This window comes from Somniosus microcephalus, chromosome 3 (assembly GCF_052327205.1).
Source record: "Somniosus microcephalus isolate GS21.2 chromosome 3, FLI_Smic_1.0, whole genome shotgun sequence".
NCBI lineage: Eukaryota > Metazoa > Chordata > Chondrichthyes > Squaliformes > Somniosidae > Somniosus > Somniosus microcephalus.
Window position 1 is genome coordinate 84,712,121 of NC_140989.1, and position 21,470 is coordinate 84,733,590.

General features: G+C 52.4%; 1 protein-coding gene across 1 annotated transcript in view; it reads right to left on the reverse strand.

Annotated features, from left to right (window-relative positions):
* LOC147121189 (follicle-stimulating hormone receptor-like) overlaps nt 1-21,470 on the reverse strand; it is a 330,885-nt gene that overhangs the window by 143,275 nt on the left and 166,140 nt on the right. The window contains exon 2 of the mRNA XM_085981306.1: nt 20,117-20,188. Coding sequence (XP_085837432.1) covers nt 20,117-20,188 — 72 coding nt within the window. The remainder of the gene's footprint in view (nt 1-20,116; nt 20,189-21,470) is intronic.

The following is a 21,470-nucleotide window of genomic DNA, read 5'->3' on the forward strand; positions in this document are numbered from 1 at the left end:
CAGACAGACAGAAGGACAGACAGATAGACAGACAGACAGAAAGAAGTATTCGTTTATATATATAGATAAGATACTAGCTAAAGTGCCCGGCGGTGCCGAGGCTTTTTCGAGGGCATGTTGTTGTTGGAAGAGAGATAGAGAGCGACTGGGGGGGGAGGAGGGGAGAGAGAGAGAGCGACTGGGTGGGGGAAGAGAGAGAGAGAGCGACTTGGTGGGGGGAAAGAGAGAGAGCGACTGGGGGGGGAAGAGAGAGAGCGACTGGGTGGGAAGAGAGAGAGCGACTGGGGGGGAAGAGAGAGAGCGACTGGGGGGGAAGAGAGAGAGCGACTGGGGGGGAAGAGAGAGAGCGACTGGGGGGAAGAGAGAGAGCGACTGGGGGGGAAGAGAGAGAGTGACTGGGGGAAGAGAGAGAGCGACTGGGGGGAAAGAGAGAGAGCGACTGGGGGGGAAAGAGAAAGCGACTGGGGGGGAAAGAGAGCGACTGGGGGGGAAGAGAGAGATCGACTGGGGGGAAGAGAGAGAGTGACTGGGGGGAAGAGAGAGAGCGACTGGGGGGAAGAGAGAGAGCGACGGGGGAAGAGAGAGCACGACTGGGGGAAGGGGGGGAAAGGGGAGAGGAAGGGGGGAAAGGGGGAGGGGAGAGGGGGAAGGGAGGGGAGGAGGGGGGAATGGGGGGATGGGGAGGGGGGGAAGGGGGAGAAAGGAGGGGGGGTGGAGGGGGAGGGGATAGGAGGGGAGGGGGGGTGGAAGGGGAGGAGGGGGGGAGGGGGGAGGAGGGGAAGTCCCCGAGCCCCGCCCCCCCGATGTCCCACCCCCCGATCTCCCATCCCCCGATCTCCCGATCTCCCGCCCCCGATCTCCCGATGTCCCCGCCCCCGCGATCCTCCCGATGTCCCGCCCCGTGATCTCCCGATGTCCCGCCCCCCGATCTCCCGATGTCCCGCCCCCGATCTCCCGATGGTCCCCGCCCCCCGATCTCCCGTCCCCCGATCTCCCGATGTCGCGAGCCCCACCTCCCCGATGTCCCGAGCCCCGCCCCCCGCCCTCCCGAGCACCGGCCTCCCGCTCTCCGGAGCCCCGCCCTCCCCACTCTCCAGAGCCACGCCCTCCCGAGCTGGCTTCAAGACCGCCGATTGCGGCTGTGAGAGATGGCCAGCGGGCCCGGTTGCCGGGGTAACCCTTCCCGCTCTCCAAGCCCCACCCGAGATCCGCACTCCCGAGAGCCCCGCCCCTCCGCCCGAGCCGAGCGGGGAACAGAGAGAGACGCCGCATCTCAGCTGCTCTTGCTGCGCGCTGCACCCTGTGTATGTCCCGTGGACCCTCGTGGCTGACCGCCGTTGCCCCGGGGTAACGTGATGGGGGGGGGGGGAGCTTAGCAGAAGCTGTGGGACAATTACCTAGCTCGGGCGTGGCTGGGCATGAGAGGCCCAGCTTTGAGGCCTAGGTTCTGAGGCCTTACAAAAAACGGGGAAAGGTAGGAAAAAGAATCTTCAGGTTAGAGAAAATATTTACAAATGAATGAAGTTTTTTAAAAACAATTTAATAAAAGCAATTTTTTTTTTGCGGAAATGTATATTTGAAAAGAAAGGCGCAGAAAGTGGGGAAAAAGATTGGAAGCAAGATGGCGGCTACTCACCTCGTTCAGAACGATAAGGCCCGCCCCACACACGCACCGATTGGTCGACCGTCAGGTCACCAAAGCGTAGGATTGGTCAATCGTCCCGTCACTCGACTGTAGGAGGGCCCGCCCGCACGCGCCAGGAACCCGGCGTACGATTGGTCGACCTCAACGTCACTCTATTGCTAATGAGCAGATAATGAGATGCTAATGAGCGGAATTTTAACGTTTTTTTGGATACCGCGGGCGCAATTTTTGTCCGGCCGAAACGTAAATATGCCTTACGACCATTTTGGAATGGTAAGCTTTCTTTCGACGTAACGCACGCGTAGGTACGCTCTATAACTTTCAAGGGCATAGCCGGAAAGACGCTCACCGAAGGACAGACAGACATACAGATAGACAGACAGACAGATGTATCCGTTTATATATATAGACTAGCTGGAGTGCCCGGCGGTGCCGAGGCTTTTTCGAGGGCATGTTGTTGTTGGAAGAGAGAGAGAGAGCAACTGGGGGGGGAAGAGAGAGAGTGACTGGGGGGGGAGGAGAGAGCGACTGGGGGGAAGAGAGAGAGCGACTGAGGGGAAGTGAGAGAGCGACTGGGGGAAGAAGAGGAGGCGACTGGGTGAAGAGGAGAGAGCGACTGGGGGGAAGAGAGAGAGCGACTGGGGGGGAAGAGAGAGCGCGACTGGGGGGGAAGAGAGAGAGCGACTGGGGGGGAAGAGAGAGAGCGACTGGGGGGAAGAGAGAGAGCGATTGGGGGGGAAGAGAGAGAGCGACTGGGGGGGAAGAGAGAGAGCGACTGGGGGGGAAGAGAGAGAGCGACTGGGGGAAAGAGAGAGAGCGACTGGGGGGGAAGGAGAGAGAGCGACTGGGGGGGAAGAGAGAGAGCGAGAAAGGGGGGAGGGGGAGGGGGGAGAGGGGGAGGGGGGAGAGGGGGAGGGGGAGAGGGCGAGAGGGGGGAGAGGGGGAGGGGGGAGGGGGCACGGGAGGGGGAGAGGGGGAGAGGGAGGGAGAGGGGGGAGAGAGGGAGGGGGGAGAGAGGGAGGTGGTGAGAGGAGGGGGAGGAGGGGGAGGGGGCAGAGGGTGGGAGGGGGAGGGGGGAGAGGGAGAGGGAGGGAGGGGGGAGGGAGGGGGAGGAGGGAGGGGTGGGGGGGAGGGCGGAGGGGGGGAGGAGGGGGGAAAGGGGAGGGAGGGAGGGAGGGGGGGTGGGGGAGGTGGAGGGAGGAGGGGGGGAGGGGGGCCTGAGACGGCCGATTGCGGCTGGCCGGGCCCGGTTGCCTTGGTAACCCTCCTCCCCTCTTCCGCCTCCCGATCTCTGGGCCTGAGCGCCCCATTGCGGCTGGCGAGCCCGGTTGCCGGGGGTAACCTCTCCGCTCCCCCTACCCTCCCGAGCCCCGGTTTGCCTTGGTAACCCTCCTCCCCTCTCCGCCTCCCGATCTCTGGGGGGGGGAGGGGGTGTGCGGGGGGAAGGGGGGGGTGGGGGGGAAGGGGGGGTGGGGGTGTGGGGGTGGGAAGGGTGGAAAGGGAGGGGGGGAGAGGGAGGGGAGGGAGGTAAAGGGGGGGTGGGGAAGAGGGGAGTTGGGGGGGAAGGAAGGGGGGAAAGGGGGGGGAAAAGGGAGGGGGGAAAAGGGAGGTGGGTTGAAAGGGAGCGGTGGGAGCAAGGGGTGGGGAAACATGAAACTTAAAAGTACTTATAAAACATTTTTTGGTAAATCTTTCTATAACATACACTTTACAACCTCACCAATCTTTTTATTAAAAAAGGGGTGCTCACCTGTCAGTGTTTTGTATCACAAACAATGGCCGCCGCTTGCTTTTCAGTTGGAAAGATTAGGCCCCGCCCACACAGTCGATTGTCTGTCACAGACACAGATTTGGAGCACAGAAGCCCCACCCACTCTATGTTCCTGTACTAAGATGGCCGCGCATGCACTCTGTTACACACTGAATCAAAATGGCGTCGCACTGAAAATTTTCACCCTCCTTGACAAAGATGGTTGCCATTAACCTGGGGCTGTCAGCAGAAGACATTTCCTCAGCTGCAAACACAGGATCTTCAGATTTTTATTCGGGGCTTGCGACCTACCCCAGTTGCTTATGAAGCCTCCCTACCTACTGACCCCAGGAATGGAGCTGAGGCAGCACACCCTCTCCCCTCTGTCAGTGTTTGTCTCTGTCTAGGCCGGGAGCCTGGGTCTAGAGTTGCATTGCTGGCAGTTGGAGAAGCCTAGGCCCCGGGCCTGGATAAACGGTGAAAGGTAGGAGAATTATACAGGTTAGAGAAAAGATTTACAAATTAATTAACTTTTTTAAAAAACAATTTGTGTTTTAAAAGCAACTTTTTTTTTGCTGGAAATGTAGATTTGAAAAGAAACACGTAGAAAGCGGGAAAAAGAAATGAAAAGTTTGGAATCAAGATGGTGGCGACTCACCTCGGTTCAGAACGATAAGGCCCGCCCACACAGGCACCGATTGGTCGACCGTCAGGTCACCGAAGCGTAGGATTGGTCAATCGTCCCGTCACTCGACTGTAGGAGGGCCTGCCCGCACGCGCCAGGAACCCGGCGTACGATTGGTCAACCTCGATGTCACTCTATTGCTAATGAGTGGATAATGAGATGCTAATGAGTGGAATTTTGAACATTTTTTGGATACCGCGGGCGCAATTTTTGTCCAGCTGAAACGTAAATACGATTACGACCGTTTTGGAATGGTAAGCTTTCTTTTGACGTAACGCAGGCGTAGGTACGCTCTATAACTTTCGAGTGCATAGCCGGACAGACACACACCGAAGGACAGACAGACAGATAGACAGACAGACAGATAGACAGACAGACAGACAGACAGACAGATCGATCCGTTTATATATATAGAAGATAGATATATAGCTGGAGTGCCCGGCGGTGCCGAGGCTTTTTCGAGGGCATGTTGTTGTTGGAAGAGAGAGAGCAACTGGGGGGGAAGAGAGAGAGCGACTGGGGGGGGGGAAGAGAGAGAGCGACTGAGGGGGAAGAGAGAGAGCGACTGGGGGGGAAGAGAGAGAGCGACTGGGGGGGTAGAGAGAGAGCGACTGGGGGGGAAGAGAGAGAGCGACGGGGGGAAGAGAGAGAGCGACTGGGGGGAAGAGAGAGAGCGATTGGGGGGGAAGAGAGAGAGCGACTGGGGGGGAAGAGAGAGAGCGACTGGGGGGGGAGAGAGAGAGCGACTGGGGGGAAGAGAGAGAGCGACGGGGGGGAAGAGAGAGAGCGACTGGGGGGAAGAGAGAGCGACTGGGGGGGAAGAGAGAGAGCGACTGGGGGGGACGAGAGAGAGCGACTGGGGGGGAAGAGAGAGAGCGACTGGGGGGAAGAGAGAGAGCGACTGGGGGGGGACGAGAGAGAGCGACTGGGGGGGAAGAGAGAGAGCGACTGGGGGGGAAGAGAGAGCGCGACTGGGGGGAGAAGAGAGAGAGCGACTGGGGGGAAGAGAGAGCACCATGGGGGGGAAGAGAGAGCGCGACTCGGGGGGAAGAGAGAGAGTGACTGGGGGGGAAGAGAGAGAGCGACGGGGGGAAGAGAGAGAGCGACTGGGGGAAGAGAGAGAGTGACTGAGGGGGAAGATCAATAAAATCACAGCAATAAAATCACACTATACCAGGGTTAAGCAGGAAAAAACCGCTAATGGGTCCAAACTGAAAATTAAGAAACCAGGGGACCCGGACAGTGCAACCACGACTGTCAACATGTACGATAACGGAACAATATTGGTGCAAGGCAACCTCGACAACTTTGAAACGGCCTTCGAGACACTGAAGGAAATAACTGAGAGGGGAACGAACAGCCCCAGAGTGGCTAACAGGGGAAAAGCGACTCGCACTCCCCCCACCATTGACAACTCAGCAGGAGTAAATCAGCCTGGTCAGGAGGTGAACGAGCCACACAGTTCTAACCAGACACTCACCCTGGGGCCCCACAGCCACATGATACAGCTGACTAACCCCAGCGTAATTACCAGGGAGGAAGCCACACATACTCCCCCTACCACTTCCAGCTCACCAAGAGAAGAGCAGCCTAGCCAGGAAGTGAGTGAGCCCTCCAGCGCCGACCGGACTCATACCCCGGGATCACACAGCCAGATACAACTAAAGGATAAATTTAACCAGTTGGAGACAGAGCTGGTTAAACTTAGAGAGGAGGTCCTTAAACTGAAACATGAACAAAAGCAAGAGAGGGAGAGATACAGGAGAGAGCTGAATCTACTTGGGAATCAGGTGAAAGAGCTGCAGGAAAACAAAGAGAGCCATAGAGGAGAGATAGCACCATTAGACCAGCAGCCAGAGGCTAGAGATAAGACAATACAGAGCCCGACTGAACAGCTGCACTCCCACACTGAACAACAGCAGCAGACACACAATACAAGGGGTGCCACACAGACCGACCAGCATACTGAAGCTCAGTCTTCCCCCACCACTGTGGAACCACAAGCGAGCCGCTCACAAGAGGAGCGCACACACCAGACACGACCACCCCAGTCCAACACACACCCTATAAGTCCAGGCGAAATCCACCAGACAGTAAACACCAACAAGGCTGACATCGTAATACTCATAGACTCAAATGGGGAATTTCTATGGGAGAAAAAGCTCTTCCCTAGACATATAGTAAAAAAGATCCGGTGCCCAACAACAGACAGAGCCCTGGAATGGCTGACCAAAACCCGATTAGGCTCCCCCCAACACATAATAATACACACTGGCACAAATGACCTAAAGACCCAGCAGAAAGGGGTAGCAACATCGCTCAGAGCAGTGATTGAGAAGGCAAGCAATACATTCCCAAACACTAGAATCACTGTTTCCACAATATTGCCGAGAACAGACTTTAACAACAACACAATTCATGAGATAAATGCCAGCATAGCAAGAGACTGTGAATTAAAACACAACGTGCACCTGGCCCAACACCCCACCCTCGATGTGGAATGTCTTCACGACCGCGTCCACATCCACAGGAAACGAATATCGATCTTTGCTAAAGCCCTGAAGGACGTCGCTTTTAACCGGGTCCATACCCAGACTCCAGGAGGACCCCCCCCCGACCACCAGAGATCAGCGGGGTACATACCAGGACTACTACAGAGACCACCAGCACACCAACCGGGACCAGAGAGGATCCCCATGCACAACAACAATATCAGACCTGCACCACTCCTGTCCTACAGGGGAACAGGACCGCCCCCAGCCAGACAGAGGGAGAGATGCACAGGGCGTACGCAATACCTCAGGCAGAGACAATCCATTAAGAGACACTAAGCAGACGTGCAGCAGTATCTACTTCCGCCTTATGGATCAGAAAATGAAAAAAAAAAATCAAGGACTAATTACTAGAAAGAATTGTAACCAAGTAGTATTAGCATTTATAGACAATTGAGATGATCTTTTTCTCCCCCATTTAGACATATCATTCTTTAAACTATCATAGTAAAAGATCAAACTTAACATGAAATCCTTATATATTTCGACCTGGAATATCCAAGGTCTACGCTCTTCGGTGCTCGACGTGAAGAGTAGAACCCCAGAGTTCATAGATGAAACTAAAGATCTGGATATTATCATTTTACAGGAAACTTGGTATAGAGGAGAAGGACACACTGGCCGTCCCCAAGGGTACACAGAGCTGGTGGTCCCCTCCAATAAATTGCCAGGAGTAACCCAAGGCAGAGACTCCGGAGGCATACTGATTTGGTTTAAAACAAAGCTTAAGAATTGCATCAAATTTATAAAAAAGGGCGAAAACCACATGTGGCTCAAAATTGAGAGGGGGATTATCTCTAACACCCAAGATGTTTTCATTTGCGCACTCTATATCCCCCCAATGGAATCCCCGTACTTTAAAGAGGGACACCTTCTCCAACATTGAGAGGGAGATTATCCAATTCCAGGCCCAGGGGAACGTGTTGATCTGTGGTGACCTCAATTCAAGAACTGGCGAAGAACCAGACTTCACCGATAATCAGGGAAACAATTACATATTCGGAATAACCACTTCGATATCCCTTCTCATCCATACAGGCATAACTGTGACAAGCAGACAAATACAACGGAAAACAGCTCCTGCAGCTCTGTCGAAGCCTGGCCTGTACATTGTCAATGGTAGGTTCATGGGAGACCTCCTAGGAAGATCGACCTATTGCTCACCTCTTGGCTGTAGCACCGTAGACTATATGATTACGGATTTGGACCCATCCTCTTTCAGAGCATTCACAGTCAAACCACAAACAACACCTGTCAGGACCACAGTCAAATTACTATGTATCTTAAAAAGACAGAAACAACCAACACAGAAACACAACCCAGTAAGCTGTACAACACCAAAAAATCGTACAGATGGCCAAAAACAGCACAGAAAAATACCAGAAAGCAATTAGCAATGAATCAACTCAAGCTCTCTTGGGCACCTTTCTGGATAACATATACACTCACAATAAAGAAGGCGTAAACCGGGCAGTGAATAACCTAAACAATATTTTTGATAATTTGGCAACAAGGTCAAACTTGAAAGCTCGCAAGAACAAACCCAAAACAAAAAACTATGAAAAATGGTTTGACCCAGATTGCCATAACATGAGGAAAAAACTTAGAAAAATATCAACCAAAAACACAGACAGCCAGAAAACGAGGAATTACACCTTACTTAATGTCAGACACTAACACAATACAGAAACACAATCAGAACCAAAAAAGAGCAGTATATTAAGAATACACTCAGCTCCATTGAGGAATCCATTGATTCCAATTGTTTTCTGGGACAATTGGAATACATTACACAAAAAACAACACAACGAATTGGCCATTCAAAATGGAGATACATGGGAAAACCACTTTGAAAAATTATACCAGAAAAAACACACTAAGGCCAGAGCAACACCAAATATGCAAAAAACTGGAAAAGCTCGAAATGGCCATAAAAGATAACCAAAACCCGCTAGACTCCATAATAACAGAAAAGAACTATTTGAAAAACTCAAGGACCTGCGACCAGGAAAAGCTTGCGGTGCAGACAGCATACTAAGCGAGATGATTAAAACACACAGACGATAAAATTGAAACTGGCTATCCTAAAACTCTTCAACTTGGTTCTGAGTGTCGGTTACTTCCCTGATATCTGGAACAAAGGACTCATAACACCCATATACAAAGTGGGGACAATGTCGACCCAAATAACTATCGAGGCATCTGTGTAAACAGTAACCTGGGGAAGGTATTCTGTAGTATCATAAACAAAAGACTTATAAACTTCCTTGAGGAGCACAATGTCTTGAGTAAAAGCCAAATTGGATTCCTGCCAAACTATAGAACATCAGATCATATCTTCACCCTACAGACCCTAATTGACAAACACGTTCATCAAAACAAAAGCAAAATCTACGCATGCTTTATAGATTCCCAGAAGGCTTTCAATTCCATCTGGCACGACGGTTTATTCCTGAAACTTATCGAAAGCGGGGTAGGGGGAAAAACATATGATGTAATTAAATCAATGTATACAAACAACAAATGTGCAGTTAAAATTGGAGACAAACAAACAAAATACTTCCCACAGGGGCGGGGGGGTGACGCAGGGCTCGACCATCTCACCGACACTCTTTAATATTTACATAAATGAATTGGCAAAACTACTTGAACAATCTACAGCACCTGGCCTCACCCTATACGAATCCAAGGTTAAATTCCTCCTCTATGCAGATGACCTGGTTCTGCTGTCACCAACTAAGAGAGGGTCTACATCAGAACCTGGATCTGCTGGAGTCATTCTGCCAGACCTGGGCCCTGACAATAAATCCCCAAAAAACCAAAGTCCTTGTGTTCCAGCAAAGATCCAGACATCAGGGACCCAAAATAATTTCACACTAGGAACAACCAAAATTGAACAAACCACTAACTACACATACTTGGGCTTAAAAATCAGTTCTACGGGGAAATTTTCATCTGGCTGTGAATGAACTGAAAGAGAAAGCAAGAAGGGCTTTCTATGCCATTAAAAAATCATCCAAATAGAAATCCCAATTAGCACTTGGCTCAAAATTTTTAAATCAGTAATTGAACCAATTGCACTCTATGGCAGAGGTGTGGGGACCGCTAACACAACAAGAATTTGCAAAATGGGACAAACACCCAATTGAGATCCTACATGCAGAATTCTGTAAAAGTATCCTCTGGACTCAAAGGGAAAACCGTAAACAATGCATGCAGGGCAGAACTAGGCCAATATCCATTAATAATCACTATCCAAAAAAGAGCCACCAAATTTTGGAAACACCTAGAAATGAGCAACCCCCAATGCTATCATTACGAAGCCCTGAAATGCCAAGAGAGGACCATAAAGAAGAATACCCTCAGTCAACTAGTCCTGGGACTCAGTGAAGTAACTATTATTACACTACTAACAATAACCAGCCCCAGGACAGTGACAGCGTAACACAAAGAATTCGACCCAACACAATCGTCGCTAAGCAAAAGGAAAAATATCTGTCATATTGGGCAGAAACAACAAAAACCCAAAGCAAACTCAATTGCTACTTGGCCCTAAACAGACAATACAACATGGCTGATTACCTGACCATGGTAAAGGATAGCAAACTGAGAAAAACCTTGACAATGTACAGACTTAGTGAACATAGCCTGGCGATCGAAAAAGGTAGACACAGGCAGACCCGGCTACCAAGAGAGGACAGGATATGCTCTCACTGCAGTCAGGGAGTGGTGGAGACAGCGATGCACTTCCTCACAGCTTTTCCTCACAGCTTGTAGAAAATATCAGGGCATAAGGGAGAATTTCTACCCAAAATTCACAAAATATGCCCGGAATTCAGAAATTTGAATGACGACCAAAACTCCATTACCTACGAGGGGAAGAGAGAAATTGTGTAACCTTAGCGGCACACTATGTTACAGCTTGCCATAAACAGAGGGACAACCACTAAATATAAGAAAAGAGTATATACAAATTATATGAATGTATATTATACACTCAGGGATATATCTGTTTATACACTGTATGGATAGATCTGTATTTTTGTGTACAACCATGAATGTTTTTTCGATGCTTTGGCAACATAAGATGTACCTTGTCATGCCAATAAAGCGATTTGAATTGAATTGAAAAATTGAGAGAGCGACTGGGGGGGAAGAGAGAGAGAGAGAGAGCGAGCGACTGGGGGGAAGAGAGAGAGAGAGCGAGCGACTGGGGGGGAGAGAGAGAGAGCGAGCGACTGGGGGGGGAGAGAGAGAGAGAGAGAGCGACTGGGAGGGAGAGAGAGAGAGTGAGCGACTGGGGGGGAGAGAGAGAGAGCGAGTGACTGGGGGGGAGAGAGAGAGAGCGAGCGACTGGGGGTGAAGAGAGAGAGAGAGCGAGTGACTGGGGGTAAGAGAGAGAGAGAACGAGCGACTGGGGGGAAGAGAGAGAGAGCGAGCGACTGGGGGGAAGAGAGAGAGCGACTGGGGTGAAGAGCGAGAGCGACGGGGGGGGAGAGGGTGGGGGTGGGGGGGAGGGGTGGGGGTGGGGGGGAGAGGGAGGGGAGGGGGAGGGGGAGGGAGGGGAGTGGGGGGAGGGGGAGGGGGAGGGGGGGAAGGGGGAGGGGAGGGGGAGGGGGAGGGGGGAGGGGGGGAGAGGGGGGTATGGGGGGAGGGGATGGGGGAATGGGGAGGGGAAGGGGGTGTGGGGAGGGAGGGGGGTGTGGGGGGAGAGGGGGGAGGGGAGGGGGGAGAGGAGGGGGGAGGGGAGGGGGGAGTGGGGGGAGGGAGGGGGGGAGGAAGTGGGGAGGGGAGGGGTGAGGGTGTGGGGGGATAAATCGAGGGGGGAGCTAGCAGACCCGATGGCTCCGCGGAGCTCCGTGCCGCCCCACGCACTGACATGGCTCAGCCCGAGCCCCGCCCTCCCGAGCACCGGCCTCTCGCTCTCCGGAGCCCCGCCCTCCGGCTCTCCGGAGCCCTGCTCTCCCGAGCTCCGCCTTCCCGAGCCGCGCTCCCCGCCTGAGCCGGCTTCAAGACCAGAGAGACGCCGCCGCGCAACCTACCGCGTGAGGCCCGGCCGGACTCAAGTCGCGCTCCGGGCAGAAGATGACGCGGACGCTGACTCCCACCCCGCCCGCCTTTACTAAGATGGCGGCTGTGGCGACGCTCGGCTCAGGCCCGCCCCTCCAGCCTTCACAAAGATGGCGGCGATCGCTGCCTTTTGTCGATCGCGACGGGAGGCACCTAGCTCGGGCATGGCTGTGGGCAACAGACGACCAGGCTTTGAGGCCTGGAAAAACGGTGAAAGGTAGGAAAATTATAGAGGTTAGACAAAAGATTCACAAATTAATGAACTTTTTTAAAAAACAATTTGTCTTTTAAAAGCAACTTTTTTTTTGCTGGAAATGTAGATTTGAAAAGAAACACGCAGAAAGCGGAAAAAGAAATGAAAAGTTTGGAATCAAGATGGCGGCGACTCACCTCGGTTCAGAACGAAAAGGCCCGCCCACACACGCACCGATTGGTCGACCGTCAGGTCACCGATGCGTAGGATTGGTCAATCGTCCCATCACTCGACCGTAGGAGGGCCCGCCCGCACGCGCCAGGAACCCGCTGTACGATTGGTCGACCTCAACGTCACTCTATTGCTAATGAGCGGATAATGAGATGCTAATGAGTGGAATTTTGAACGTTTTTTGGATACCGCGGGCGCAATTTTTGTCCGGCCGAAAGGTAAATACGCTTACGACCGTTTTGGAATCGTAAGCATTCTTTTGATGTAACGCACGTGTAGGTATGCTCTATAACTTTCGAGTGTATAGCCGGACAGACACACACCGAAGGACAGACAGACAGACAGATAGACAGACAGACAGACAGATGTATCCTTTTATATATATATATAGATAGATAGATAGACTAGCTGGAGTGCCCGGAGGTGCCGAGGCTTTTTCGAGGGCATGTTGTTGTTGGAAGAGAGAGAGGAGAGCGACTGGGGGGGAAGAGAGAGAGAGCGACTGGGGGGGGAAGAGAGAGAGAGAGTGACTGGGGGGGAAGAGAGAGAGAGAGAGCAACTGGGCGGAAGAGAGAGAGCGACTGCGGGGGGAAGAGAGAGAGCGACTGGGGGAATAGAGAGCGACTGGGGGGGAAGAGAGAGAGCGACTGTGGGGGAAGAGAAAGAGCGACTCGGGGGGAAGAGAGAGAGCGACCGGGGGGGGAAGAGAGAGAGCGACGGGGGGGAAGAGAGAGAGCGACTGGGGGGAAGAGAGAGAGCGACTGGGGGGAAGAGGAGAGAGCGACGGGGGAGGAGAGAGAGCGACTGGGGGGGAAGAGAGAGAGCGACTGGGGGGAAGAGAGAGCGACTGGGGGGGAAGAGAGAGAGCGACTGGGGGGCAGAGGGTGAGCGACTGGGGGGGAAGAGGGAGAGCGACTGGGGGGGAAGAGAGAGCGCGACTGGGGGGGAAGAGAGAGAGCGCGACTGGGGGGGGAAGAGAGAGAGCGACTGGGGGGAAGAGAGAGAGAGCGACTGGGGGGGAAGAGAGAGAGCGACTGGGGGGAAGAGAGAGAGCGGCTGGGGGAGTAGAGAGAGAGCGACTGGGGGGAAGAGAGAGAGCGACTGGGAGTGAAGAGAGAGAGCGACTGGGGGGATGAGAGAGAGCGACTGGGGGGAAGAGAGAGAGCGACTGGCGAGGGCAGAGGGTGAGCGACTGGGGGGGAAGAGGGAGAGCGACTGGGGGGGGAAGAGAGAGCGCGACTGGGGGGGAAGAGAGAGAGCGCGACCTGGGGGGGAAGAGAGAGAGCGACTGGGGGGGGAAGAGAGAGAGCGACTGGGGGGAAAGAGAGAGAGCGACTGGGGGGAAGAGATGAGAGCGGCTGGGGGAGTAGAGAGAGAGCGACTGGGGGGGAAGAGAGAGAGCGACTGGGAGTGAAGAGAGAGAGCGACTGGGGGGGGGAAGAGAGAGAGGGACTCGGGGGGAGAGAGAGAGCGACTGGGGGGAAGAGAGAGAGCAACTGGGGGGAAGAGAGAGAGCGACGGGGGGGAAGAGAGAGCGCGACTGGGGGGGGAAGAGAGAGAGCGACTGGGGGGAAGAGAGAGAGCAACTGCGGGGAAGAGAGAGTGCGACGGGGGAAGAGAGAGAGCGACTGGGGGGAAGAGAGAGAGCGACTGGGGGAAGAGAGAGAGCGACTGGGGAAGAGGGGGGACGGGGGAAGGGTGGCAAGAGGGGGGAAGGGAGGGGGGAAGGGGAGGGGAGGGGGAGAAGGGGAGGGGAGGGGAGTGGGGGGGAGGGGAAGGGGGGAGCTGGGGAGGGAGGGGGGAAGGGGGAAGGGGAGGGAGGGGGGGAAGGGGGGAGGGGAGGTGGGGGGAGGGGGAGGGGGGAGCGGTAGGAGAAGGGAAAGAGGGAGGAAGGGGAGGAGGGGGAAGGGGAGGGGGAGAGGAGGGGGAGAAGGGGAGGCCCGCCCCCCGATGTCCCGCCCCCCGATCTCCCATCCCCCGATCTGCCGATGTCCCCCCCCGATCTCCCGATGTCCCGCCCCCCGATCTCCTGATGTCCCGACCCCCGATCTCCCAATCTCCCGTCCCCCGATCTCCCGATGTCCCGTCCCCCGATCTTCCGATGTCCCGCACCCCGATCTCCCGCCCCCCGATCTCCCGATCTCCCCGTCCCCCGATCTCCCGATGTCCCGTCCCCGATCTCCCGCCCCCCAATCTCCCGGTGTGCCGCTCCCGGATCTCCCGATGTTGCGAGCCTCGCCCCCCCGATGTCCCGAGCCCTGCCCCCTGCCCTCCCGCTCTCTCGAGCCCCGCTCCCCCGCCCGAGCCGGCTTCAAGACCAGAGAGACGCCGCCGCGCAACCTACCGCGTGAGGCCCGGCCGGACTCAAGTCGCGCTCCGGGCAGAAGATGACGCGGACGCTGACTCCCGCCCCGCCCGCCTTTACTAAGATGGCGGCGGTGGCGACGCTTGGCTCAGGCCCCGCCCCCTCCAGCCTTCACAAAGATGGTGGCGATCGCTGGGCTTTTGTCGATCGCGACGGGAGACGCCTAGCTCGGTCGTGGCTGGTCAACAGACGCCCAGGCTTTGAGGCCTGGAAAAACGGTGAAAGGGAGGAAAATTATAGAGGTTAGACAAAAGATTTACAAATTAATTAACTTTTTTAAAAAACAATTTGTCTTTCAAAAGCAACTTTTTTTTTTGCTGGAAATGTAGATTTGAAAAGAAACACGCAGAAAGGGGGAAAAAGAAATGAAAAGTTTGGAATGAAGATGGCGGCGACTCACCTCAGTTCAGAACGATAAGGCCCGCCCACACACGCACCGATTGGTCGAACGTCAGTTCACCGAAGCGTAGGATTGGTCAATCGTCCCATCACTCGACTGTAGGAGGGCCCGCCCGCACGCGCCAGGAACCCGGCGTACGATTGGTTGACCTCGACGTCACTCTATTGCTAATGAGCGGATAATGAGATGCTAATGAGCGGAATTTTGAACGTTTTTTGGATACCGTGGGCGCAATTTTTGTCCGGCCAAAACGTAAATACGTTTACGACCGTTTTGGAATGGTAAGCTTTCTTTTGATGTAACGCACGTGTCGGTACGCTCAAAAGCTTTCGAGTGCATAGCCGGACAGACACACACCGAAGGACAGACAGACAGACAGATCAATCCTTTTATATATATAGATAGCTGGAGTGCCCGGCGGTGCCGAGGCTTTTTCGAGGGCATGTTGTTGTTGGAAGAGAGAGAGCTAGCAACTGGGGGTGGGGGGGGGAAGAGGGAGAGCGACTGGGGGGGAGGAAGAGGGAGAGCGACTTGGGGGGAGGAAGAGAGAGAGCGACTGGGGGGGAAGAGAGAGAGCGACTGGGGGGGAAGAGAGAGAGTGAGAAAGAGGGGAGGGGGAGAGAGGGAGAGGGGGAGGGGGGAGAGGGGGAGGGGGGGAGAGAGGGAGGGGGAGAGCGGGAGGGGGGGAGAGGGAGAGGGGGGAGAGGGGGAGGGGGGGTGAGGGGTGAGGGGGGGAGAGGGAAGGGGGAGGGGGGGGAGGGGTAGGGAGTGAGGGGGAGAGGGAGGGGGGAGGGTCGAGGGAGGGAGGGAGGGGGAGGGGGGGAGAGGGAGGGTGGGGAGGGGGGGAGGGGTGGGAGAGGTGGGGGAGAGGGAGGGGGAGGGAGAGGGGAGGGGGGTAGGGGGAGGGAGGTGGGTGAGGGAGGGGGGGAGGGAGGGAGGGGGGAGAGGGAGGGGGGTAAAGGGGGGGTGGGGAAGGGGGGGCTGGGGGGGAAAGGGGGGGAAAACGGAGGGGGATAAAGGGAAGTGGGGTGAAAGGGAGCGGGGGGAGCAAGGGGTGGGGAAACATGAAACTTAAAGTACTTATAAAACATTTTTGGTAAATCTTTCTATAACATACACTTTACAACCTCACCAATCTTTTTATTAAAAAAGGGGTGCACACCTGTCAGTGTTTTGCATCACAAACAATGGCCACCACTTGCTTTTCAGTTGGAAAGATTAGGCCCCGCCCACACAGTCGATTGTCTGTCTCGGTCACCAGCACCCGATTTGGAGCACAGAAGCCCCACCCACTCTATGTTCCTGTATTAAGATGGCCGCGCATGCACTCTGTTACACACTGAATCAAAATGGCGTCGCACTGAAACTTTTTGCCCTCCTTGACAAAGATGGCTGCCGTTAACCTGGGGCTGTCAGCAGAAGAAATTTCCTCAGCTGCAAACACAGGATCTTCAGATTATTATTCGGGGCTTGCGACCTACCCCAGTTGCTTATGAAGCCTCCCCACCTACTGACCCCGGGAATGGAGCTGAGGCAGCACACCCTCTCCCCTCTGCCAGTGTTTGTCTCTGTCTAGGCCGGGAGCCTGGGCCTAGAGTTGCACTGCTGGCAGCTGGAGAAGCCTAGTCCCCGGGCCTGGAAAAACGGTGAAAGGTAGGAGAATTATCGAGGTTAGAGAAAAGATTTACAAATTAATTAACTTTTTTTAAAAACAATTTGTGTTTTAAAAGCAACTTTTTTTTTGCTGGAAATGTAGATTTGAAAAGAAACACGCAGAAAGCGGGAAAAAGAAATGAAAAGTTTGGAATCAAGATGGCGGCGACTCACCTCGGTTCAGAACGATAAGGCCCGCCCACACAGGCACCGATTGGTCGACCGTCAGGTCACCGAAGCATAGGATTGGTCAATCGTCCCATCACTCGACTGTAGGAGGGCCTGCCCGCACATGCCAGGAACCCGGCGTATGATTGGTCGACCTCGACATCACTCTATTGCTAATGAGCGGATAATGAGATGCTAATGAGCGGAATTTTGAACGTTTTTTGGATACCGCGGGCGCAATTTTTGTCCGGCCGAAACGTAAATACGCTTACGACCGTTTTGGAATGGTAAGCTTTCTTTTGACGTAACGCACGCGTAGGTACGCTCTATAACTTTCAAGTGCATAGCTGGACAGACGCACACCGAAGGACAGACAGACAGACAGATAGACAGACAGATAGGCAGACAGACAGACAGATAGGCAGACAGACAGACAGACAGATAGGCAGACAGACAGACAGACAGACAGATCGATCCATTTATATATATAGATGGTGGTACCAATGGTTGAGTGTCATACACTTCACATGGTGCCTGAACACTCTGTCCCCCTCTTCTTCCTCCAAAAACACAAAACGGGTAATCCCAATGAAAACTTAACATGGCCTCTTTAGAATGGGGGGAGAGAGCAAAACCAGGCGGCCCACATTAATAGGTATGAAAGCAGATAGTGAAGCAGTTATCAGCAGCAAAAGAAAACCGTTCTGCTCAGGAACAAAGCTTTTACAAGACCTTTTATGGCCTTCACCACCTAGCTTGTCAGATTTTCCAATGTTTGACTGAAGTGACATTGGAAAATCTGTCAGATGGAAAAATGGGTTGGGATCTGGCATAATGGAATCCTACCCCACTTTTGTCCCCCACCTCCTAAAATACTGCAGTATTCAGAGGAAATTCTACTCTCTACAATTAACCCCAGTGATTCTGTTTTGAATCTCCTTTACAGTGAAGAATTTAAACATGTTTCAACAGCTGTTAAAGGTCTGGTTCACATATCTTCCACTGTTTCCATTGGATATGCTTAATCCTGAAGTAACACCATTTCCCAGAAGTGGCTGTCAGTGTTGGAGACCATCTCAAATTTGAATCTGCCTTTACATAAACAGTCATGCATCCATTGAAATGTAGGAGAAATAAAGTTTGTACCCAAGGTCTGAGTGTGGTCTCAGAACTCTCATTTTACTAATAATAATGGCTAGAAGATTATGTCCATAATATTTGAACCTGTCATTAGACATTCCCCATGTTTCTTCCCTCCTGATTTTTAGGAAATAACCAGTCTAATCCCAGAAAGAAGACAGCAGTTGATGCCAGAAATCTAGAGGAAAGATCTAATCTGTGAATTCCAGTTAATGCTTCATGTTGTTTCTGTTTCTTGCTGATCAAGATTTGATTCAAAGCTCCAGGACTCTGTCCTTCACTAAGGGTCACTATTCTAGTATTTCCCACAAAATGTAAAAAATGTTGTGGCTTAGTTACTATTGAATTTCACTCCCAGCTTGTAGATTACAGGCCTGAACTTCCAGTCCAGGCCAAGTCGGAATCTTTGGTTCAACGCTGGAAAATGGGGCGGAACCCATTTCTGGCCCCATTTTTTCTGGGTTGAAATTTTTCTGTGCTGTAGGGAGTTCCTGCGCTACCCTAGGAATTCAACCTTTACACTCTTAAAAGGCTTCAGATGAATTCTGGGAGCTCGCAAGAGTCCTTTTGTGGCATTTTGAAATGCCTTAGATTTTAACTGAACCAAGTTGATTGATCCTAAACGAAATCAATTAACATGGGGTAGATTTTTTTCTTTTCTGCCTGGGCAATAATCTGGTAGGGCGGATCACATGCCCTTTACAGATTCTGCCTAATTTTCATTCCATTTCAATTTCAGTAGAATAACTATTAGGAGGTAAATGTCCTCACCGATTTTAGCTAAGATTTCAATGGAATAAAAATCTGGTGGGTTTTATAAAGACGAGTGTGGCTTCAGGTCTTCATGCAGCAGAACATATGCAGCACTGCTCTCTCTGTGGCAAGGAAGGCGTCCACCGCCCCAACCTTTATAGCACAGGCTCATTTCAGGCAGCCACAGAGATTTGAAGATGAAGATTTACATCATTTTTTCATGTTTATGGAGAACTTCTATTACATAGTAATTTATAGAAACATGGGGGTGAAATTGGGTGCCTTTGCGCCATCGTTAGCATCCCCGGGGGGCACTAACGGGGCACAAATAGCTATGCGACCGCGGGCGGCGCTGACATCGACTCCAGCCATATTCGGCGGGGGTTTTGCGGTGGCGCTACACTGTTGCGCTCTGATCTCCTTTGCTTGGAGATCGTGACATCATCATCGTGCACATTGCCCGAGTAGCGCCCTGGACCCGAAATTGACTTCCGCCCCCTGCAGCAGCGCTGGTCGAAAACACCGACAGCTGCAGGAGGCGTGCATCGGGCAGTCGATTGCTTCAGGGGCAATGATTAAAGGCAAGGTGGCCGAGGTAAGTAAAAAAAAAAACTTTTTTCCTGTTCTAGTTTTTTTCACGGGTTCCTGCCCGCGATCGATCAGCCCGCCACTCTGCTTCAGTGCCAGGCTGATCGCGTGGGATCGTGGCTGCCTTGGTGGCCCAGGTAGCTGCTTTTTAAATTGCAGAGCCTGCAGCGATGGCCCTTCCCTTTCAGGAAGGGAAGGAGCCTTTGAATGCTGCAGCACTGCACGGCCCAGTGTGCGGCGTTGCTGAAGTGTCTGCCCCACTCTCCAACGTTAGCGCCCTAAGAAGGAAGTGGAACGCTTGATTTAGCGCTCCACTTCCCTCTTGGGGTGCTAAAACTCAATTTCGCGGTTGCCGGCGCTAATTAGCACCCAGGCGATGTTAGTGTCCCAAAATGGTCGATACCAACATTTTCCCCCATAGAATTGACTGCAATGGAACTGAGTGTCAGGCGCTGCGTAGAACGGGCAGCCGAGCCAATGCTGCCCATTTTGCGCCACCGCCTGAGTGAATTTCTAGCCCAAAGAATTTTACATTAATGAAGGAAGCGATTAGGCCCATCACACCTATGCCAGCTCTCTGAAAGAGCTATCCATGTAATCAGATACCCCTGCCCTTTCCACACACTCTTTTGAATTTTTCTTTTTTAAATATTTATCTACTCCCTTTTAAATGCTATTACGGATTCTGATTCCACCACTGCTTCTGATAGGGCATTCCATGTTCTAACAACCTTCTGCAAAAAAAAAATCTCCTAACCTCCCTTTTTTTTGGTGATGGTCTTAAGCTTAGCAAAATCATACAGAAGAACTGAGAAAAAAAGAGAGTACTATTATATTTCCCTACATTCTAGTTTTATTTAGATGATGCAAGCAGAGCCACAACTGAAAGTTTAACACATTACACACATCAGTTGAATACATACATGCTTGTTAAGTTACTGAGTCCAGCGAAAGCTCCACTTGGAATGATGTTCAGACTGGTGTATTTAAATGTCCTGGATTTGGAACAAAAGAAGGGGTTATATATAAATATTTGATGCCTGAGTTTATTGTTATCTATAGGTTATTAAAAGTCTAGTTATAGCAATGAAAATAAATTTGTGCCCACGGGTGGTCAGGAGAGATATTTACACAAAGGGTTCCTGGGCCAACCCACTTGCCTACCCATTGGAGTAGTGATTGTCGGAAATCTGTGATTCAGCTCAGAAGCCTTGGAGGACTTTACTCACTGCTGCAGCCTGAACTCCAGAGCAGCTTCAGAGCAAAGTTGATGTTCACAGTTGCAGAAGTCACATAAACGCAAAAATGTTTTGAGACAGGCTCATTCCAGGGAACCACTGGAGAATTCTGCCACATAAGCCAATTTGCTGTGCGTACTGGCAGCAGGCAAATCACTAATGGCCTGTTCACTAGGGCTGCACAATTTATTAAGTTTGACAGTGGTCCCAGGCAAATGAACGAGCATGCAATAAAGTTCTATAGTTGCTGAATTTCCCAGCCTTCTTGGGGCAATCAATGGCACTCATGTGGCTATATGTGCCCTGACTGTCAGTGCTCAGCAACACCTCAGCAGAAAGGGATTTCACTCCTTGAATGTATAATTGCAGCTACCAATTGCTGCATGTAAATGCAAAGAATGCTGGGACCTTCCATGATGCTCTTATCCTCTGACAGTCTCACATCCCCGCTATTTACCAAAATCAAAGGCACGTGTTAGGATGGCTCTTTGGAGAAAAACGATACCCGTGCCTCCCATGGCTCATGACACCTGTATATTGGACCACCATAGCTGCAGAGGAGCACTACAATGATACACAAATCAGAACCAGAATTTGACTAGAACGAGTTGTAAGCATCCTAAAGGATGGTTCCGAAGTTGGATTTGTCATAGGGGTATCCTACAGTATGCTCCTAGCACCATCTCATGAATTGTGGTCATCGTCTATATATTACACAATTTCAATCTTCAAAAGAGGCCAGAGAGATCCCTCTCATCTCATTGCCATCGTAATGCAGGCCTGCTTCTAGTCCAGACACACACTCAGTGACATAATCTTTGGGAGTCCTTGGAAATCCTGGGGTACTGAAGTGAGGGCAGAGGCCTGATTTAACAGAACTCTGCCCCTTTTTCCTCTTCACTGCCCCAGGCACAAAGAGGAAAATACACACTGATGTTTATTAGCCTGGATTAGCGCTGTTGAGAGAAAAGACAGGTCAGAGCTAGGCTTGAGGATAAAAGTGAGACTCTACTAGGTCAAAAGAACAAAACAAAATGTA